This window comes from Elephantulus edwardii, unplaced genomic scaffold, assembly GCF_000299155.1.
Source record: "Elephantulus edwardii isolate Elephantulus edwardi_28Jun2011 unplaced genomic scaffold, EleEdw1.0 scaffold00080, whole genome shotgun sequence".
Taxonomy (NCBI): domain Eukaryota; kingdom Metazoa; phylum Chordata; class Mammalia; order Macroscelidea; family Macroscelididae; genus Elephantulus; species Elephantulus edwardii.
The window spans coordinates 2,972,098-2,995,716 of record NW_006399830.1 but is presented as its reverse complement, the minus strand read 5'-3'; the positions used below and the strand labels follow the sequence as shown (position 1 = coordinate 2,995,716).

At 47.9% G+C, this 23,619-nt stretch overlaps 1 protein-coding gene across 1 annotated transcript in view; it reads right to left on the bottom strand.

Annotated features, from left to right (window-relative positions):
* The window catches only part of SDK1 (sidekick cell adhesion molecule 1), a 613,965-nt gene that overhangs the window by 363,323 nt on the left and 227,023 nt on the right, over window positions 1–23,619 (bottom strand). Inside the window, exon 5 of the mRNA XM_006889744.1 lies at window positions 15,639–15,772. Within this exon, the coding sequence (XP_006889806.1) occupies window positions 15,639–15,772 (134 nt within the window). The remainder of the gene's footprint in view (window positions 1–15,638; window positions 15,773–23,619) is intronic.

Below are 23,619 nucleotides of genomic sequence, written 5' to 3'. Positions count from 1 at the left end.
GAGCAGGGCGACCGCCACCTTAGAGCGGGGCGCCGGCACCTCTGAGCAGGGCACTGCCACCTCCGAGCAGAGCGACCGCCACCTTAGAGCGGGGCGCCACCACCAGAGCGCTCTCTGTAGGCACAGATGAGGAGGCGTTGCCTCACATATTTTGGGCGTTTTGTTGGGAGGGGGTATTCCTAGGAGCGGGATGCGATGCCTGGAAAGGTGGAGGGTCAGCAAAGGAGAGGAAGCTCCCCGACCAGGTGGACTGAGTGACTCCACAATGGGCTCCAGGGTGTCACAGGACAGGACAGGGTTCAGGTCTGTTCTTCATAGGGTCACTATGGGTTGTACTTGATGACGCCTAACGACAGCAATAATGAATCGAATGCACTTGTTGTAACTAACCTTCCGACTCTTGAAGACACAGGAACAATCGCCTTTGTACACCAGGACTGCCTGCACTCTGTGTAAAATTTCTCCAGACCAGACACATGTGAAATCCACTGCCTGCCAAGTCAGTTCTCCCTTGTCGTGACTCCACAGGATAGTGAAGACCAGTCCTGTAAGGCTTTCAAGGCTGAAATCTTTACAGAAGCAGAATACCAAGTCTTTCTCCTGCAGAATTGCTGGTGGACTTGAACTGACCTTTTCATTAATAGCCAAACAGTTAATCTATTAAGCCACCCAAGTTTAAGGAATAATAGCAAGGAAAATTCAATTTTCTTCTTCCTCTCTAAAAATTTCTTAGATTTTTCTTTCAATGATAATGACAGAGAATCAGACAAAGCAGTTCAGTAAATGTACCATCCAAAGTGATTAGAGGTGGGAAGCTACTAACTACATGAGTGAGCTCAAAGTAAATGCACAGTCACTCTCAATATATGATCAGTTCTGAGATGTTATTTTTACACATTAATAACCTACAATGAAATTATCTTCCATTTACTGTGGAATTCAGACAAGGGGCTGCTGGCCAAGGCTAAGAAATTAGATCTGTGAGTCAAGAGTCAAAGTGTTGTTGTTTAGCGCTACCACGTGAGTTCTAACTACACACAGCAGAACCCGCTGCCGGCTCAAAGGAGGGCTGGAGAGTTGGATGTTTGCACCTATTGCAACAGCCACTGGGTCCATCTGTCGCACTGAAGTTCGCACCATGAGGATTATTTTTAGTTCCAGCCTTCTACCTTCTAATACTAAATGACGCTATGCTTAAATGTGTGAATAATTTAAAACAATTATCAAAGAGGCACAAATTATTAATGCAGGGCATCATAGATGAGATGGTGAGCTGTCTGACTGGGCAGAGGAGCACTGAGTGAGGATTTGTGTCCTGCAGTAGGCAAAGATGCCTGGAAACACAGGCCAGAGGACTAACAGACCATGAGAACCAGGCGCCATGAGCCTGAAGCCGGAAGAACTGGATGGTGCCCAGCTGCTGAGCACTTTGAAATAGAAGGGCCTTGTAACATGGGAGACAAATGTGAGGAAAAAACCTCAGAAGCATTTAAAGACCTGGCTGACTGGCCTGATGGAGATTAGCAGAGAGACTGGCAGAACCCTGGGGACAGTGGCCCTTAGTTAGCCTGCAAGACTGGAACTGAACTTCCTCCACTAGCTCAACTTTCAGCCAAACCACTGATATAAGGTATGAACATACGACCAGAAAAATATCAACTGGCTGGAAACCAGTCAATCATGGGAGATCTAAACGACAGCATCTTCCCAGGGATAGAGCTCAGAAGGTAGGAAGAGAGAGGGCAAAAGGATGAATGGAAAGAGGAAACACATGGAGAAGTGGGAAGAATCCTGTTTCGTTGTGGGAATTGCAGTCAACACCAAGAAACAGGTAGTGTTTCTTGAATGGAAAAACAACTTTCTCTGCAAACTTCCACTCAGGTCCCTGTGAAAAGTTCTTTAAAATAACCCTCCCTTAAGTGTGAAGAGGAAATGAACCTGATAGCCTTCTCCTACAACCAACTACTCAGCTCTGCCTGGTTAATGAATTCTCCCAAGTTCCTGTCCTAACCCCAGGGTGTCGTTTCCTCACTGTAAGATCTGCTGCTAGCGTTGACTATTAATACCCGGAGATTCCAGCGAACACTCGACAATCCTGTAACTCACTGGGGAGGGAGTGTGTCTGCCTTTAGACCCTCCGTGGTGCCTGATGGTAGTCACAGTGGCCGCTTCGTTGTCTGAGATTTCATTTATTGTGCTAATGGTCCCTTTAGAAGCTCTGACTCCAGCTTCACCTCCCACTAGCCCTCTCCAAGCTGTGTTCACATTGGCTGGGTCTGCTCACTGCCCACCCTGACACGTCTCACTACAGTGCATAAGGGCCTCCATCTCAAGTGGCCCCTATTTCCCCTCTCCTCCGCACCCCTGCACCCATTAATCCTTTTGGATTCTGGATGTTTGCTTATTTCCTGGAGTGGGACCGACCACAGAGGGCCGCTCCTTTAACACCAGCTCCGATTTGCTCAGCCTGAAGTTGTCTGGGCTCGTCCGTGTTGCGGCATGCACGGGCCTTCCATGCTCTGCGGCTGAGGGCGGGTTCATTCCACACATATGCGGCACGGGCCTACTGGTACCACTCGCTCATGGGCACTGGGGGGGGGGGGTCTCTCATCTGGGCTGTGGTTTACAGTGCTGCAATATCGTGGAGGTGCTGGCCATCTTTGTCAACTCCTTCAGGGCTCAGGTGGGGAAGAGCTCACAACAGAGCCCCCACCACAAAGGTAGCACCATTTTTGAGGACAGTTGTACCCTAAGGTTCAGCTTTCTCTTCAGGCTTCCTTCACTTGGACACATTTTGACACTGAAAGCACACCAGGTCTCCAGGAGCTACGCCATCCCTTTTTCACGGGGCAGAGTGTGGAGTCAAGCAGATCTTGCTCAGGGACCCTGAAGGTGCGGCACGTAGACACTCACCTGCTAACAGACAGTCAGTGACTCTAACCCACCCAGCACTTCACTGGGGAAGCACATTGTGATGTACTTTCATAGTCACCCACACCATCATCCACGGCCATCGAGCTGGCTTCTACCTGTGCTGACCCTCCGTTGGGCTCTGGACACTGAGAACCTTTAGGGGAGGGGAGTGCCTATGTATCTCTGGTGGACTGGATCTCTGGCAGAGCAGCGGGTAAACTTTAGTATCATCCTTTTGATGATACCACCAGGGCTCCTTCCATAAGACGGCAGCCCAGGAAACCTTCCGAGGCAGTTCTACTCTGTCACAGGGGTCACTAGGAGTCGAATCTAGACTCGAAAGCACCTGACAAGACAGTGTAAGGATGATCGAGGATCAAGGACCCAGGATCAAGGAGGTTTTGTTCTGTTGCACACGGGGCTGCATCTGCAGCAGCAGAGCGTGGCTCACCTCACCAGCACCCCGCTACCTACCCTCCTGGTTTGGGTCAATAGCCTTGTCTGATGGGGCAGTGGTACCCAGAAGGATCCGTGTGGAACATTTCTCTGAGCTCAGAGCATGTCTGTGCCCTTCACAGGAGACCGACGCCCTTGAAGAGTCAGAAGCAATGACAGAGCAATGACGGCTCAGTGGTCAAATCTGTAGATCCTCCGCAACCAAGTTTTTCATTTGTTTTTGTTCCTAGATCCCCTAAGGAATTCTGCAAAACCATGCATCTATCCACATTTTACAGTGACATCTAAAACTTCTCATCATAAATCTGAGTGATTGTGAAGAATATAATTTCCAGTGTATTTTAATAAGGCATATTAGAATAAAATGATCACAGAATCCTTTTATACGTATCCAAAGGAAACTAAACATTTGATAGGTCAGATAGGTCGAACAATTGGATATGCATCATCAACCATATTACAAATACATGAAAAGCGTTCACTTTTCAAGTGAGAACTCGCCATCATTTCTTCCCCCGTCTTTCTTGAGAGTAGATCCCTACCCTCCTCCTCTCACAGTTTTCCCTTAATTTCTGCCCCCGTCACTGGTTCTAGCTCACAGAGACCCTGGAGCCCAGGAGAACTGCCCCGAAGGGCTCCCAATTCTGCCAGGATTTACAGGAGCCCAGTGCCGCCTCTTTTTCTTGAGGAATACTGGTGGGTTTGAACTACTGACCTTCTAGTTAGCAGCTCCACATTTAACTCACCATGCCGCCAGGGTTCCCTTAACAATTGTTTTTATTGAGAATAATTAAAATAATTCTATTGCTATTCTTTGAAAAAAATACATGTGCCTTTTTCATTCTACCCAGTCATCAGAAGGCTCTGGGCTTTTTATTTTTTAAAAACCTTCTCTTGGATTGAGCTATTTTATAATTACTATCAGCACACATAATTCACCAAAATGAATGAACATATTACACATTTTTATGAATATTATCTACGAAGACAGTCCCTAGAATTCATCTCTCACTGAGACACCCACAGTCATCGGGTCATTTCCAAATTACACTGACCCGGAGGACAGAGTAGCCCAGGCTCCGCTGGAGTTTCCAAGGCTGTATTTTTGCAGGAAGAGGTAGCCCTTCTTTCTCCCGTGGAGTGGCTGGTGGATTGAACTACTGACCTTTTGGTTAGCAACCCAACTCATGACACACTATGCCATCCCTGGTCCTTAAGGATCTTAGCTATAATGCTGCTTTTCTCTGTTACAGATGTAACTGCTGAGAAGTGTGTTCACAGTAGGCAAGAACAGAGTGATTTTGGGTAAGGTATAGATCTGAATTCTTTAAGCTCTTGAGTTATAAGCTGAAAGCCACACAGTGACTTGCTGATGAAGACAGACAAGCCACTGCTCCAAAAACAAACTGCTCCCTCCCTCCCTCCCTCTCACTACGATTGAGCCAGAATCAACCTAGAGCTGACCTGAGACTGCCCATCACCTGGGAGGACACTGCCCTCATCCTCCCTTAGAGCAGCTGGCAGACGTGAACTGCCTACCTTTGGGTAGAGCAACTCCTATTCACTAGGCCATCAAAGCCCCAACAAATAACAGAAAATGCCTGGAATTGCCGTGCTTAGTACCAGAAAGATTCACTTCTTTCTCAGACACAGGCCAGTTCTGTGGGCCCAAGGAGCCTTGGTGGTGCCGTGGATTAAGCCTTGGCCTGCTAACCAGAAGTTCAGCAGTTGGAACCACCAGCTGCTCGCCAGCGAAGCGGGAGGTGGTTTGTGTCAGTAAAGATCCCAGTTTTGGAAGCCCTGTATGTCTTCTTATTATTTACCATCAGCATTGGAACCAACATAGCTGACCCTCCAGCGGGTTTTAGTCAGTGCACCGTGGGGGAGACTGCTCCTCCTTCCCACATAGAGGAGGCGGCTTGCAGACTCAAACCACTTGCCTTTGGGGTAGCAGAGCTCTGGTGGCAGAGTGGTGAGAAGCTGCAATTTCGAAGGCTGGCAGCTCGAATCCACCAGCTGTTCCATGGGAGAAGGATGGCAGTCTTCTCCTGTGTGATTAACTGCCTCGGACAAGGGGCTGGAGAGTCAGCTATGGGTCGGTTCTGACTCGATGGCACCCAACCAGAGGCCATCAGAGCTTCTTCCAGAGCAGGAAGGCCATCTGGTGGCCTAGTGGGTGGAGGTACACTGCCAACCCAAAGGCGAGTAGTTCAAATCTACCAGCTGCTCCAAGGGGGCATGACAGACGTCGGGTGACATTTACAGCCTCTAAAACCTGCTGGGGGCTCAGCTCTGAGCGGGTTCTGACTTGCTGGCAATGAGCTGGGTTCCATTCTGTTCTCTAGGGTCTTTAAGACCCGGAATTGATGTGATGGCAGTTGGGGGCGGGGCTAGCCTTTGGCAGTTCCGGTGCTTCCTGCTGAGAACAGTACCCCAGACTAAAGATTATTACTTTGGGAGATCTGTCATTGTGATACTCCACATTTGTGCAAAAGTTGGATCAAACTACAAGTCAGTTTAACCCAATTCCCTGAGATTGACCATGTATAAAATGAAATCCCCAAACCCCACAGCCACAGCCCAGAGCTCCTTAGAGCAACCCTCCACCCAGCAGCCCTGGGTTCCCAGGGCCGGAAACCTTTCTGAGGGGTGTCCACCCCACTCCTGAGACTGGCTGGTCCTCTCAAACTATCAACCTTTTTGTTAGCAGCCTGGCACGTTGTGCACCATGCATCAGGGTGTGAAATTAGGCTGAAATAAATCACAAAGGGGAAATGAAAGACCACTCGGGATGGTGCAGAGAGAAGTGGGTAGAGTGGAAGTCTGATGGTGCAGCGGTTAAAACGCTTGGGGCTCCTCTGTGGGAGGAAGACACGCCCGCTGCTTCTGTAAGGCTTCACGGCCGTGGAAGGCCTACAGGGCTGGGCCGCTCTGACCTCAGCTGAAGGATGGGTCGGAGGGAACTGCACAGCAGTGGGCTTGTCTGTGGGGTTTCCGTGGGTTACGGGGAGGCTGTGTGAGTGGGTGAGAGAAGAGCCAGCAGACCTTTGGGTTGGAGAGGAACGAGCCTGCCAACTCTGAAGTCACCTGGGCCTTTCCCCAACAGCCTGGCTGAGGTCTACCCGCTGCTCTTTGATTTTAAGCCTCATTCGCCAGGTCATGTGGGTTCACAGACAGACTGTGAGAACTTATATTTATATTTCTGTTCTGATGAGAAGAAAGCGACGCTTTGATGGCTTTTGCTGTGCAGACTGTTGGCAGCAGGGCCTCATCAAATGGACCAATGCCACATCCGCTGTGTCAACTTTCCCCAGGGAGGCGGAATTCCCCTGGCAGTGCGCAAAGGCCTCCAGAGTCTGTCTGCTTCCAGAACTGTGTGACAGTGTGCAGGATCCCCTCTGCCAGGGTCGGTGTGGGGAAGTACTCTGGCATTGTGTGTTGGCTAAAGTAATCCCTCCAGAGTGGATGATGGGAGCATGCTTGGGTGACCAATGGCATGTCCACAAAGGGACAGTCTAACAAGGCAGCGCTGGCCTTCCCAGTGGCCGCTTGGCCCCCTGTCTGATCAAACACTGCTTCCGCACTCAGATGTCACAGGAACGTGGCCATGGAATGGACGGTGGTGACTCAGAAGACAAAGTAACAGGGGCGTTCCCACATCTGCAAGTGAGGAGACCTCATCCGAAGTGACAGGGACATGACACTGGCTAAGGGCCCTGACATTTCAGGACTGTGGAGATACTGAAAAATGCCTTCAGGCCTCACGCTTACATCCTCCATGATGGTTATGCTCATCAACAATTGCTCTTTTTAGGTGCCAGCAAGCCAGTTCCGATTACGGCGGCTCTGTGAGTGAGACTGCCTCACCTTGCTCTGTCTTCGCAATCATTTTAGGTTCCAGGCCCTTGTTGCAGACACTGTGCCAGCCATCCCGCGGAAGGGCTTTCTTGACTTAAATAACTTTATTTATTGCCTTAAATAAGTATGCAGCTGTTCAGCGTTCTGAGGGCTGGTCTCTCTCCCTGGGGTGGCATGTGTGCCGCTGTGAGGATGGAGGCTCCGTCACTAAGGACTTGAAATACAGCAGGGTCACTGACAGGGACAGAGGAGCTTCCAGGCTAAGAGACTAGGAAAGAAGGTCTCGGCATCACGTCTCACAACCAGCCAACACTGACCCCGGGTCCCACATCAGAACACTGTCCAGTACGAGACAGCCGGCCCGAGAGGTGAAAGCACTCCAAATGTACAGCAGCTGCAGCAACAGGACGGCGCACCACCCGTCACAGTGATGTCGCAGGAGCAGCTACGTCCTGCTGTCTGCGTCTTCATGAGTTACAACCGACTCACAGAGACCAGCAACCACAGCGCGCTTAGATTAGGGACCGACGCTCGGGGCCTCTGGGTTGATGGAGCACTCAGCACAAATGGGCTTCTACCCCTAAGGGGCTCCGGGAGACGGGCCAGGGAGGCCAGGGCACGCGGGGTCCTCTGGGATGTACCCCACAGGGTAGGCCTTCGACACACGTCTGACGAAGAACCACACCGCTCTGCTGGAAGGTACACAGGCTCCTGTGTGATACTTCCAATCGCCTCACAGGTATGTGAATAAACAAACAAGACTTAAGATACTGCGTCTCAATTGCGATCTTGTCAAAGGATGTTGCATGCATATCCCACGGACTGCCAAGGAATAAGCCAGCTGCCTTGGAAGAAGCATCCAGGTTGCTCCTTAGAGGCAAGGATAGAGTCTCTGTTTCAGGCACACTGGGCATGCTGCCAGCAGGGGCCAGTCCCTGGACTAGGACATCAGGTTGGGAAAGTCGAGGGGCGGTAACAGAAGAGGAAGACCCTCTGGAGACGGCTGGACATGGTGGCTGCAGCTGTGACAGGCCCACAGCCCCTCGGCAGGTGGCCTGCCATGAGTCACAGCCAACCCCGTGGCACCAAGTCTGTGCTGCTCACAGGCAGCCGCGTCCCCACCACAGGGCTGTGCCTCCATCCAAACAGAAACGTCTCCGTCAACCTGCCCTTACAGAACACTGGGGAGGCCAAGCCCGCTCGCACTTTCTCTTCAACATTAAAGGCACAAAGGAACAGGACAAATAATACCGCGCTCACAAAGCTCAGGCCATCTTCCAGGAAAACCACTCAGAGACATCACTTCTAACCACTGAACATGTCCGAGGTGTGCGGTTATAGTAACATCACGGGGGATGGGGAATGTGAACCGGGCTTTGGAATTAGAAGCAGGGGCTTGCTGGCCTGCAGGAGGGATTGTGATGGGTCAGCTGAAACGTCATCCTATCTGCAGACTGAGTGAGGGGGAGATACGTGGGCAGGACAGAGGCGGGCCCTCCTTTCTGAATCTCCACCTCATTCCTGGCAGAGAACCTCACAGTCTGGGCAATCTGAATCCTGGATGAGAGTGGTTCAAGGTACAGACCATGGCGCTTAAATAACGGTCGGCTCATCATCGAACCTGATGCTTCTCACCTGCTAATGCCGTGCCCTTCTCACTAGCAGAAGACACTCTCGGTCACCTACACTACCTGGAAGATCTGAACGTCATAAGCTAGCTCGATTTAAAGCTTCAAGACTGAAACTGCGAACAGGTTGGCGGGTCTAACAAAGCTTTCCAGAGTTTGACCTCAGCACAGAAGAGTCCACTCCGGGGCACGCTCGGCCCGTTCTTTATGTGGTGAGCATCGGACGACAGGAGCGAGCATGAACAATTCATGCCACCACTTCAGCAGTCCTACCCACGTCCTTAACACCTGCTGGCCTCGCGTCATAGGCCAGCTTCAAAGCTCACCCACCTGGGGGAGGGCAGTGAGCTCTCGCCAGGAAGGGCAGAGTGCTTTCAGCTGAGTCACCCCCTCCTGACAGAGGACATCTGTGTAACATCCAACATGTATCTTCCCCACAGAAGAAGGAGGGGGATACAGCTGGATGGTCATGTCCTGACCCACAGCTCGGAATGGCAGGTGGTCCTTGGGTGGGACCACGCTTCTTTCGCTGATCATGCTTACTTAATTTTATTTATGGACTTGTTATTTAGTTGAAACTCTTAGTTCTCCAGTGCTGCTGTAACAGATATCCTAGGTAGATGGCTTTAACAAACAGGAATCTATTTTCTCACAGTGTTCTGCTGTTGTCAGGTGCTGTCAAGTATGACTCATGGGGACCCTATGAATGACAGACTGGAAGCCTGTCCTATCCCGTGCCCCCTTCATCACCTCTGACCCCCTGGGGCCCACCAGTGCTGGAAGTCCGAGCTCAGAGTGCCACCCATGGAGAGGGCCTTCCACCCATGGAGAGGGCCTTCCATCCAAGGAGAGGCCTTCTGCCCATGGAGAGGGCCTTCCACCCAAGGAGAGGCCTTCCGCCCATGGAGAGGGCCTTCCACCCAAGGAGAGGCCTTCCACCCAAGGAGAAGGCTTTCCAGCTCTCTCACTTCTGGATACAGGTCCTCATTTCCTTCCTCATCTGTTGGTCTAATGCTCAACACAGCCCTCCCCCTATGTGATGGGCTCCGGATGCAGGGACGTGGGTCCACTCCTTGCTCTCCTGTCTTGGTGGTAGGTGGTCTTTCTCTGTCTGCTGTGATGGGGTCCCTTCCACAATTATACACCTTCCACATACATCATTCAGCACAACAACTCAAATCATATCCATCATTGTTGTTGTTAGGTGCCACCAACAAATCAAATCCTTGCCCTGTCCCGCACCATCCCCATCACACTGGCCACACTCAAGCCGCCTGCTGCAGTCACTGTGACCACTCACAGGGGTCTTTTTCTCTTTGGATGAGCCTTTACTTTTCCAAATATGAGGTCTCTTCTCCAAGCACACGCCCTCCTGACAACACATCCAAAGTTAGTGACACGAGGTTTCCCCTCCTCGCCTCTGGGAGCACCTTGGTTGTCTTCCTCCAAAGCTTACCTGTTCGTTCTTTTGGCAGTCCATGGTATAGCAACACTCTTCAACAACACTACAATCAAAGCCATCAATTCTCTGATCATCTTTACTCATTATCCAATCTCCAGATGCATTCCAAGTAACTGAAAACACCATGGCTTGGGAAGGCTGCACCTTAGTCTTCGTGCTTTTTGGCCCTTTAGAGATACACATGACAGCAGACTTACTCAATGTGATACGTGCATATGTTACATACCTGTGTTATTACACACCTTTTTGAGGAACATAATTCAACCCATGGCATAAGCCCTCTGTATCTTTTGCTTCCCATAAACTTCAAGGGAAGCCAAAATATTCAGCACCCGGAAAAGATGAGGGTGCTTCTGAACTCTTACATACATGAATGAGGAAAAACACATGGTTTCTGCCTTCACACCGAGAGACCGTGTATCACTGGGCTAGATGTCTGGGGAGGTGGCTGATCCCTGCTTGGTGCTCCTGCACACATCTCCTGGGCTTTCTGGAAGGAGCTGTGCATTGTCACAACGGAAAATTGAGGGAGCGCCATCAGACACTTTCCAATTTCAGATTAATCACAGTACAGTCCACCAGGCATTTAACTTCCAGGATCCTGTCACCCGATTCGTACAAGCAACATAAACGTTCCCGACTTTATTCTCTCTGAAGTAGAGGACAAATTTATCTTCGTTAGACAATAATTGGTTGTATTATCTTTTGACTCTTCAGAAATTCTGGTTGGCGAGTTTGAAAGTTTTTTCATCAGTCTTGTTTGGGACTGTTTTTTCACTCCACAAACTGCACACAAGACAGAAAAAGCAGAGGTGCTGACGTCTGCGGAGCGCACGGCATCTGACTGAGGACACACAGGCCTCAAGACCATCCAGCTTCTTAGCAAACTGCCTGGTTCCTGCTGGAGCTGCTCTGTGGCCTCTCGGATGCTGGTGTCTGTACTCTGGTCCCAAACACCAGAAGCCAACACCAAGAACAGACGGGAAACACACAATTCTGGGACTTTGTGCTGATTTATCAAGAACTGTGATCTTCGGGGGCTTTCAGAGCAGAACTTCAAGTGAGCAAATGCATAATTGGGTGCCATTTAACATTTAGCTAAATCCAATATGTCAACAGTAAGGTTCTCCTAAGAATGAAAATCAGGCCATTCCCTCGACCGCTGCAGTTTTCACATTTTTAACCTGGTGCCAATGGAAAGCAAAGAATATAGACGAGGGTGGCATGCAGGTTTTTGGCCAAGATTTAAAATAAATCCATTTCATCAGCCTCATTCCATTTCACCTCTCACACATTTCATTACTGGTGCCAGTGGAAAGCTGAAAGTCTACGAGAGGACACAAAGCAAGTCAGGTAACTGGAATATTTATGAGCTGATTCCAATGCACCTCTTTGGTTGGAAGAGAGATTGAAATTATTGCAAAATAATTGTGCGTGTTCTGATTATTTAGTATTGTGGACTCACATTAGTACGAGCTCCTTGTCTTGGGTTGCTTTTCTGTCGGCCTTTCTAGAAGAGTGGGCAGGAGCCTGCCAGGGACAGAACACTCTGTGAGGTGAGCATCATGTTAAACAGAGTATCTGTGGAAATTCTCCCCTTTTCCTAACACACTGAGGCCATATCTTTGTTCTCACTCTCAGTTTCATCCCCTGACCTAGTTCCAGGGAGCTCTGGTGTCAGACTGCACAGGAAGTCGAGCTGCTAATTCAAAGGCTGTGCCTCTCAGGTAGTTCAAATCCACCAGTGGCTCCAAGAAAGAAAGACAGCGAATCCTTTCCCTTGTGATTTACAGTCTTGGGAACCTGCCGGAAGGACAGCTCTGAGCTTGTTCCAATTCCACGGCAGGCAATGAGTTGGAGTTTCCTGTTGACCTGTTTTTGTTCTGGCTTTTATACTGCAACTGAACCCAGGGTGGAACCTACTCAACAGAAGTGGGTTCTAGGTGTAAAATTTCGAAATCTTTAAAACCTTCACAGTGTATTTGATAACAGAGGAGCCCTGATGACACAGCAGGTTAAACACTGGATTGCTAACCAAAAGGTTAGTGGTTTGACTCTCCCAACTGCTCTGTGGAGACAGACCAGGCAGGCTGCGTCCCCACAGATAAGCAACAGCGGCAACCCCACGAGGAAGCTCTGCCCTGTGTCGCACCGCAGCAAAGAGCCAGACTCGACACTATGGCAAAGGGTTATCCGAGAAGGCAATTTTCACTGTTCATTACCACTTTTGAAAAAAGAAAAGTCTTGATAAACTGGTTCATGTCTAGTTTGTCCCTGAATAAAGGGGTCTCCGGTATAGACAGTGATTGTAACAATGAGCTCAACTATCATGCGGATGGCACAGGATAGGACAGGGTTCAGATCCATTCACAGTGTCAGTATGGGGCGTCCTTGACTCGATGACATTAACAATAAGCCTAGTTTGTAGGAAGCTGTGCTGTTACCCTAAGACCGCACCTCTCTGCCAGTTCTAGCAACTCTGTGGGAGAAAACAGGCAGCCTTGTCTGATTTGACTGATGGTCTCAAAATCCAATGCAGGGTCAGCTTGGAGGAGATTTCAACCTGACAGTGGCAAGTTGAATGAGCTTGTTTAGGGGACCCTGTAATTAGTCAAAGAGCCTAACTACCCACAGAATCTCCCACAAGAACAGCCAAACCCACGCTCACTGTAGAGTCTGGAGGGCAGGACTCATTCCCGAGGGGAAGGACGTAGGACAACACAGAGTCCAGAAGAAACGCATGGTGCCTGTCATTACCAACCACCAGGATCAGAGTCACAGTAGATGTTCTCAGACAGGAATAAAAAATGTAGCATAAAATGGAAAACCATAACAAAGAGCGGACTAACTAACCTGTCTGACTGAGGCTGTGGAACCCCTGAGATTGTGGTTCTCAGACACCCCTCAAGAATGAACTGAAGCCGCCCGAGAGATCAGCTTTCAGCCAGACAACGAGAAGGACTGTAGAGTGAACGGTACCAGGAGGAACGCACTGCTCAGCGCGGTCAGCCCCAGGGGCTGGGACGTCAGCTCTGCCCACAGACAAGCTCAGAGGGCAGAAGGTGCAGGAAAGGAGGACGCATGAAGGCAGAGAACCAGGGAGGGAGTGGGGCCAGTGCTGTCCCCGTGAGGAGATGGCAGCCAAGCTCATCCCACACAACGGGGATAAGCTGTTGAATGGAAAACGGATTTGCTCCGAAATGTTTCACAAAATCCACACTAGCATAAGCAGTAAATGACAGCGCAAATGTCCAACCACAATGGGATGAACTGAGAAATTCTGGTACATTCACACAATGGAATACTTACTATGCAGCATGCAGGAGCAGTGAGGAGCAGTGAACTACTACCTAACACTGGAGAGACTGGAGAGCATTATGCCGAGGCAGTCTCAGAAGGACAAATACTCTCTAAAACCATTACTGTAGAACGAGTATGAGGGTCCAAGGAGGGGAGGGTGCTTAATCATAGGGTCACACAGTTTGAAGGGTGGAGGGAGGGATGGGTGCATGAAAGGGGAAAGATGCAGTGTGGAGAACAGTATATATGAACATTATGAACTTTGTATATAAACCAGTATAAAATATTTTGAAAGGGAAAATGAAAAAAGAACATCAGCTGCTTTGTCAAGAGAACTTTGCAGACGGGCACGTGAGAGTGTGTTAGGTTAGATCCCACCGTCTTCTGGCTGCGACATTTGCCAGAAACATCCTCTCAAATGAATTCTGCTAGATCCCAGGGAATTGTATCCCTCAAGGACAATGTGAAGCAAGTATTATGAACACTGACGCCTTTGAGTTGGAGTTCTGGAGAACAGCACAACTACACCAGGGACTGCAAAAAGCACAAACAAACCTGTCTTGGAAAAAGAGAAGCCAGAATGTGCTGTACAGACAAGGATGGGGAAGCTGCTGCTTCCGTTCTTTGGACTTGTTATCAGGAGGGGTCAGGCCCTGGAGGTAAAGTAGAGCGTCAGTGAAAGAGAAAACCCACCAACCAAATGCACTAATGCAGAGGCTGCAACAAGGAGGTCAAGGAGCAAGAACTGACAACGGTGCAGGACTGAGAGTGGGCAGGACCGTGACAGGGGGCAGGACTGTGTCAGAGGGCAGGACCGTGTCAGTGGGACAGGCCCATTACAGTGGGCAGGACCGTGTCGGTGGGCAGTGTCCTGTTCTGTTTCACATGGTGTTTCTACATGTCAGAACCTCTTGAGGGCACCTAACAGCAGCCCTAAGCAGAAACAAAGCCTTTCCAATAATTGGAAGCGACAAATCATTCCACAGCAGTTTCTGGAAGGTGTTGTATAAAAGGATAGAACCAGCTATTATCCAGGAAAACCCCTGTAGTTCCCTTTTGCGTAAATGCTTGTAACCTTTAGAGACCTGTTGTCCACCAGGACCATTCCTCAAGGGAGTTTCCCCTCACCTCTTCTCACTGTGAACTTCTCACTGTGGCACCGAGGGGACATGGCTTCTGACACACACAGAGTGACAGGCCCTCTGACTCACACACTAAGTGACAGGCCTTTTGACACTCACTCAGGTCACAGGCCCTCTGACACACACACACTCGGGTCATAGGCCCTGTGACAAGCACACACTCGGGTCACAGGTCCTCTGGCACGCCCCTTGGGTGATGGCCCCTAACATACACACTCTGATCTGACCCCTTTCCGGTCCTTACTCTTGGCTTGTCCTCCCTCCTCCAGCACAGAACTCTTGCTGGTAGAGTTTCTGAAACCTACTTTCAAAGGCCAAAGAGTTAAAACTAAATCACCTCAAACAAAAATATCCTTAAATGACTCCTGCAGATATTTTTCCTGATCCAGATTTTTCAGTAAATCATGCAGAAAATAAATTATCAGCTGTTTACGAAACAATGCTTATTTTAATGCAAATATGTGTGTGTATGTGTGTGTCTATCTTTTAGCAATGATTTTATTTTTAGCTTAAAGGGCATAACATATGTCTACTCTAGTTACAAACACTTGGGACACAATTTTCATCAGTCAGCGTCGTCTTTGCCATTGCTAATATATATTAACAGTACCCACAGCAAACTCTCCTCTTCTGATCTCCACAACAAATGGGAACTTGCATTCTGGAATTACAGCCCTATTTGTGATTTTAGCAAATCATTTCCAAGAAAGGAGCAGCTCTGAGCTCTCTCCATCAAAGACTGGCAATGGGTCAAGATTCCACCATAACTTCTACCCAGAGAGAGAAGACTTAATGTAAAATACCCTCACCAGACTCTACTTATTAATTAGATGGAGATTTCATTGCTTTCGAACGATCGCATGGCCGCTCAACACTCACGTGCTACACTCAGATGGACGAAGGGGCTGGTCTTGTTTTCGCCGTTCCTCTCGTTGACGGCCTGGACGTAGTACGCACCCGCATCGTCTGGCCCTGCGGCCAGGATGACCAGCTGGTTCTCCAGCGTGATGGCTCTGTTCAGAAAAGCAGAGAACAGCGTCAAATATCTGGGCGGACCTTCCGCGAGGTAAGACAGAGGCAACTGTGGTCAATTGTACAAGGAAGTCCAGAGATGAAAGCAGCACAGATCTGAAAGGACAAACAGCCAGGCAGGACAGAGGCATGGCAGGTGGAGGCAGGTGTGCTGGCTCTGCTGAAACGCTGAGCTAGGCCTTCCATGCCCGTGCTCACCTGAGGTGAAAGGCAGGATCGGGAAAATGTTCCTCTGGAAATGTGCCCTCTGAGAATTCCTAACAAGTCAGAATGCACCCCAGAACTTCCTCTTTTCTCCCAGGCAGGGGTAAAAAATGGTCCCAAACTTGTCCTGTACTGGACTAGGCTACCTTAGTCTGCAGAGGGGAGTGAACATTTTATCCTGGTTTTCTTCATCTTGGGGAACTGCATTAGAACCTCAGCAGAGACTCTGGAGACTCGTGGGAACTCCCAGTGAAGGGAGAAAAGACTGAAGTCGCGCGGATCCATCTCCCTGGGAACCACAAGCAATGCCCGAGGGAACCACAGCCAAGGGCCCAAACTGCCTGTGGTGTCGACCCCCGGAAGTTCTGCAAGGCCCACAGGGAAGTGAGGAGGAGCTGGGCCTGAGCCAGCAGGGCATCCCCAGTCACCTCAGACGCACGGACCTCTGCTGGTCTACAGGGTAACAGATGCACTGCCAACCCCAAGTCAGGCAGTTCAAATCCACTGGCTGCCCCAAGACAGACAGATGTGCAGTCTCCTCCCCTGAGATTTACAGCCTCTGAAGACCCAGAGCAGGGCCAACAGCAGTAATGAGCGCGTGAGTCGTATGCGTCAGTAAGCTAGATAATGGATAAAGAATATAAAAGAACTTGCTGTCTTTGAATGTGAGTTGCTGGTGCCGGTATAGCAGACTTAACACATCACACGCCGCAAGGAGAAACAGAGCTGCCTTACGAGAAGTACAGAGAGCTCTTTAGATCCGAGGATGGCTATGTTACCAGGAGGGTCCAGCCCTTCAAGGAGGACATCGTGCTTGGTAATATAGAGGGTCAGAGAAACAGAGGAAGCCCCTCAGTGAGGAGGACTGACGTAGGGCTGAAATGATGCACTCAGACACAGCAAACACCGAGGAGATGCCATGGAGAAGGCGCGGTTTGTTCTGTTGTGCACAAAGTTCTCTGAGTGAGGGTCGATTAGACAGCACCTAAAAACAACAGATCCACAAGTAGACATTTCCCACTGGGCACCTTTATGGCCTCTTCAATTCTCCCACGATCTTACCCCTGGACTGCATGTGCCTCAATTTTTCAACACTCCCCTTCCTTCCTTGGAGGCCAAATACAGCTAAATGAATAAACAATCTTCATGACGTTGCTCCCAAGTGCTAAAAAGGAATCCCAGAGACACAAGTGACTCACTTTAAAAGTGAGAAAACCAAGGCTCAGTTGCTTGTGCAGGGTAGTACAGCAAGTTAGCACCAGAAGTGGGTGGTTCTCAGACTAGATTAGAACTCTGCTGATCCTGGCACTCATGTAAAAAGAGGAGGTGGAGAGAGAGGAGGAAGACAACTTGCTTAATGGTAGGAGGTTTTTCATGGAAATGTGTGTCCTGCCTTTAAACCTAACCTCTTTAAAATGCAATAGGATGTTACTTTAAAGACTAAGGTGTATCTCCCCAAAGCCTGTTTCATGAGCATGGGGAAGCTGGACAGTGAATAGGTGCCTGTGAATTGTGGTGCAGGAAAAAAAACACTGAATATGCCACAGACGACCCCAAATTCCCCAAACCAATCCGACTGAAGAAGTGCAGAGTGCGTCCTGGAAGCCAGATGGTAGAGCTTCATCGCACATACACTGGGTATGTTACCAGTGGGGCCAGTGCCTGGAGAAGGACATCATGCTGAGAAAAGCAGAGGGTCAGAAGGAGGAGAAAGATCCTCAGGCAGCTGGCTGGCCACAGTGACACAGTGGCTGAAGCACTGCAGACAATGTCAGGCTGACACAGGACCCTGCAGGGCTTCGTTCTGTCGTACTTGGGCAGGGTCTCTGTGAGCACAAGAGAGGTTCCTCTCTGTCCACTCGATGACACCTGACGACAGTCTTGAAGAAGGTGCAGCCAGAGTGCTCCTTGGAGGTGAGGATGGAGACGCTTTGTCTCACAGACTTTGGGCAGGTGCGAGGAGAGGCTGTTCTTGGAGGAGAGACATGATGCTGGGAATGGCAGAGGGTCAGCCAGAGAGGATGACCCTCAATGAGGTGGACTGACACAGTGGCGGCAGCAATGGGCTCCAGTGTGTCAGAGATGACGGGGACGGCACAGAACAGGACATGGTGCAGATCTCTTGTTCACAGGCTGGAGTCACATTCAACTTGATGGCACTTAATAACAACTTGATGGTGTAGGAAGGGGGACTTTGTTAGAGAGGAAGAAGATACAAAGGTGTGTAAACCATTCTCTGGGCGAGCAGGGCACTGCGGGTTGGAAGTGTTCTGAGCACTGGACTATTCTTTAGTCTGTCTTCTCTACAAATCAGTGCAAGGATGCTGGTCCCCATTGTGAGCAGTGTTCCAACTCTGATATGCTGCTGAGTAGCTGTTTTTGCTTTTCCCTTTAATCCTGGTTAATCACAGGCCTGCCAGATGTACACAAGATCTCTAGTTATAAACAGGCACATTGAGTAACTTCCCCTAAGAAATTTAGTACAATAATATGTTTTTCCTTCCTGCTACCTTTTAGAAAATTTTCCAAATACTCTTGATATGTCTCCATTATATAACATCATCTTAAGAAGTTCCAGTTTATGCAGGCTTCCCATAAGACATAGATTACAGTTGGAGGTCTCTATGACTAATTTACCTCATTTCTCATTAGCAAAAATTTCCCTATTAGGAAGTTTTCAATTTTTTACTCCCATAAAAATACTTTTACTATAATTATTTATGACTCTTTTATAGAACCATAGAAATGGTTCCATTTTATTTTAGTATGTTACACTGGCACTTAAAATTAAATATGAATATTTACTACACACGAAGTTAGACATTTAATGGCACAATTTCCAAAACTGAATATATCATTAACTTGTTACTTTAATAGCTAATTTTTGCCATAGTAATTTCAATATACTTATTATTTTTCAGAATTCTTTTTCAAAAATGACCATTCATTTCTATATTATTTATGATATTATTCCAAAGGAACTGAAAATAGAGAAATCAAATAGAAAGCAAATATTAAAACTTAAGCCAAAAATTCAAGGCTATATTGCCTTTGAGTTAATTCTAACTCACAGCAAGGCCACAGGGCAGAGGGGAACGGGCCCCTTCAGGCTTCCGGGGCCGGAAGTGTTCACAGAGGCACAGTGACTCGTCTTTCTGACTTAGGTGGGTTCAAGCGCCGACTTTTCTATTAGAAGACAAGCTCTTAAATCACTGAGCCACTATTTAAAAAAAAACAAACCACAAAAAACCAAAGCATCCCTCAGAAAGGGAGCTCTGGTGGCTTAGTGGGTGTAAGGGGTTGTGCTGCCAACACAGAGGCAGGCAGTTCAAATCCACCAAATGCTCTGTGGAGAAAGATGGGCAGTCTCCTCCCATGAGATTTAAAGCTTCTGAAAAGCCACTGGAGAATCAGCATTGAGAAGGTATTTGTTTTGTTTTGTTCTGTTTTTTCACTTAATTGAGCCATAGGTCTGTCTTGGAGAGGGTGAAACCAGGTTTCCCTTGGAGCCTAGGATTTTGAAGCTTCATTTCACATACTTTGGGCACATGGCCAGGAGAAGGACATCATGCTCGGAAAGGTGGAGGGACAGGGCAGGAAAATAAAGACCCCGAAGAGATGGATTGATACAGTAACTGGGGTAATGGGAGTACGTGTGTCAGAATCAGTGAGACTGGCTCAGGACAGAGCTGGCTTCAGAGCAGCTGTACATAGGGTTGCAGGCAATTCGACAGCACATAACAAAAACAAGGTTCCTTATTAAATTTTATTATTTTAAAATGTATCTATTATTAAATTTTATGTGCATTATTTGCATATTTTTTATTTGAAAAATTTTATTTTTAAATATAAGTATTTGCAAAAATTTTAATTTATATACAGGCTAATGTTAAAGTTCATGTAAAAAAATTACAAAATTCCTAAACTTGGGAGCACAATTAAATAAGGATAAATATTCTGTACTACTTTATTTGCTTTTCCTATCCAAGTCTTTTTGAATAAAGAGTTTCTATGAAATAAATGTATTTTTTAATTAAAACATTAACTAAAAGATCATAGTACACCAACTGCCACTGACTCAATTCAGAATCCTGGGGACCCTATAGACCTGCACCTGACCACTAGGGTTTCCAAGGCTGGAAGCGTCACAGAGCAGGTTCTCCATCTTCCCCTGAGGTGCCTGAGGGTTCAGACCATCTGTCTTAATCTCCTCGGCACTTACATCACTGGACACCAAGACTCTTTGTCTAAAACCATCTGCATTTCAAGTTCTAATATATTCTGTGCTGTCTGGACAGCTTCTAATGACAGTGCAGCAGGGGCCTGTCCACGTCCACGTTCCCCTAACACCCTTTCCTCTGACTCACCCTGCCCTCCCGGCTGTGTAAGGAGGACCAGGTATGGAGTTGACCAGTATGGGGTGACAGAGGCATCCGGCCTTCTTGCTAGTGTACAGTATTTAATAAAATGGGAACTGGCTTGGGATGCATGTGGGTCCAGTTTGACCAAGGGGAAGGGACATGATCAAGCGGGGAGATTTATTTTAATCCCTATGAGAGGCTGGCCAGGATGTGCACTCTCTTAGGGGTCACTGTGGGCACTGTGGCAGCCTGTGGTGAAGGGTGTTTGCGTACAAAGGTAAGGGGGGGCGGAAGTAGGGCAGACTTTAGAGCAGAGGTGATGATGAGAAAGGCACTTCACTAGCCCTGTCATAGGACTCTGCTGTAACTTCACAACATGTCCAGTGAAAAAGGGTGGGGAGGTTGGAGGTGCCTCTCAACTTTTTCTATTGCTTCCAACCATTTATAGTAGCTGTGGGGTTTCAGTTGATCTCAACTATTCCTGTGCCAAAAGGTGTTACCTGCCGTACTGCTAAGCAAAGGTCAGCAGTTCAAAACCACCAGACATTCTGCAAAAGAAATGTGGGCAGTCTCCTCCACAAAGACCTTAGCCCCGGAAAACCAGGGGGAAGAAATATGGGCAGTCTCCTCCATAAAGACCCCCGCCCTGGAAAACCAGGAGGCCACGATGAGTCCAAATCAATATGACTGACTCGGTCGGTGGGTTGATGGTATTGATTGTTTTGGTTTGTTTTTTTTTTTACTTTATGTGAAAGAAAGTTGGACAGTGACTAGAGAATATTGGATACTTAATGCATTCAAGTGACGGTGTTGGTGAAGAAGACTGAAGACTTCAAAAGAATGTGAGGAAATCAGCCTTGGAAGAAATACAGCCAGGATGCTCCTTAGAAGTGAGCATGGAGAGGCTTCACTTCAATGCATGGGTATGGTATGAGGAGGCGCACTAGGCTTCGGAAAGAACCAGTGATGAAGAGAAAGACCTTCAGTGACATGGAAAGCTGTAGTGGCTGCAACAATTGGTTCACACTTGGCAATGAACGTGAGGAGGGGCGGGACCAGGCGGAGCTTCACCATGCTGTCCAGAGGTCAGTATGAATTGGAATCGACTCAGCGACAACTATCAACAGTCTATCTACAAAGGGCCCAGCTAGTGAGCAAATGAAGCACTATGCTGCTAACTGAAAGGTCACAAGTTCAAATCCACCAGTTTCTCTGTAGGAGAAAAATGACGTAGTCTGCTTCCATAAAAATTACAGCCCTGGTCAATTCTACTGTATCCTATGGGGTCCCTGTGTGGAGGTATCGACTAAACAGCAAGGTGATTTTGTTTCCAGCAATCATGGTGCTCTAATCCCCTTGCCAGTGATTCATTCAGGAGTCCTGACTCGCCCAACCAGCCCAGAGCTTGCTTGGGACTGTCACTTGTCTGCAATGATCACAGTACAGTACCACCATCACACCAAAGGGAATCTCCACTGCACAGGTAGTCACAGGCTTTGTTGCTCCATTTTCCTCCCTTCCCCCTTTTTTTGGAAAAAATTTCTTTCGTTTTTACACAATCTCTCTCCACCACCCCCTAGACCACTTTATTAAGCAGCTTTTATTCTGGACTCTTGTCATGCCAATAATACCTAATCATATATTTCTTTTATACAGTTCTCTCCCTCGTCTGTTTCAATGTGGGTTTTCAGAGGCTGTCCACAGCACTGAAGGAAATATCCTTCTCTTGTGAAGCTGCTACTGGATTTGAACCATCTGTCCTTGGGTTGGTAGCACAACTCCCTACTGATACATTAATATCATGTCGTTGTTGTTGAGATGTGTCATCAAGTCACCTGCAATCCTGCGAACAGCACCTGTGAAATCTGCCCTCTCCTGAGCCAGTCTCACTGGTTCTGACAAACCAACCCCCACTGTCCCAGTCTAAATTCATCTCATCCTGTATATTTTTCTTCTGTGATGTCCCCCCACCTTACCAAGCGTGATGTCCTTCTCCAAGGACTGGTCTCTCCTGGCCACATGCCCAGAGTATGTGAGACGGAGGAGCATCAAAATCTTAACCTCCAAGGAGAAACTTGGTTTTATCCTCTCCAAGACAGATCTACTTGTTTTCTTGGCAGTCTACAGTATGTTTAAGTCTCTTTTCCAGAACCAAAACTTGAAGATATTGATTCTTTTTCTGTTATCCTTAATCATTATCCAGGTCTCTGATCCATGGCAAGTAATTGCAAAGACCATGGCCTGGATTAGGCACACCTTAGTCACTAGACTGACATCATTGCTTTTCGGTACTCTGGAGAGGTCCCTGACAGCAGATTTTCCTAATGCAATACATCTTTTGATTTCCTGATTGCTGGTGCCAATAGGGTTGATTGTGAAGCCAAGGATGTTGTAATTGCTAACAACCTCAATGTCTTCTCCATCTATCATGGTGCTCCCAACTGGCCCAGTAGTGAAAATGTTTTGTCTTCTTGAAGTTGAGCTTCAATCCATATTAAAGATTACAGTCCTTGACCTGCAGCAAGTGCTTCAGGTCCTCCTCAGTTTCATCAAGCAAGGTGTGTCATCTACACATAATGTAGGTTGTGGATGAGTCTTCCTCCAATCTTGTTGCCACATTTTTTCTCATCAAGCACAGCCTCTGGAACTATCTGTTCTGTACATAGATTGAAAAGGTATGGAGACAGGATGCATCCCTGACACACTCCTTTCCTGTATGTCACCCATGCATCATTTCTTTGCTCTGTTCTGAGCACTGCTTCCTGGTTCAAGTATAGGTTTTGCATAAGCACTATCAAGTGTTTTGAGGTTCCCATTTTCCTCAAGGTTAGCCACAATTTGGTTTTATCACACAGTCAAATATCTTTGCATAGTCAATGAAATACTCTCTGCTTTCTGCTAAGATCCATCTGACATTGGTGAAAATGTCTCTAGTGCCACAACCTCTTGTAAACCCAGCTTGTATTTCTGGTAGGTCTCTGTCAATGTACTATGAGTCAATATAAAGTTCTTTACGTGCATATAAATATTAACAGTGGTTAGCTCTTTTAACATGAAAGAATTTGGAAAAGCAAACTGGGGGGGCAAGAAGGGAAATGTGCAATAATGAATGAATGGAAATCCAAGTTCTCTATAAACTTTCATTAAAATATCAATTTTAAAAGGTGGTTAGCTCTCAGCAGTGAGGAATTAATAGAAATAATTTTATTTCTATGCACAACAGAACACACGCAGATTAACAAAAAGGGCAACCTAGGTAGAAC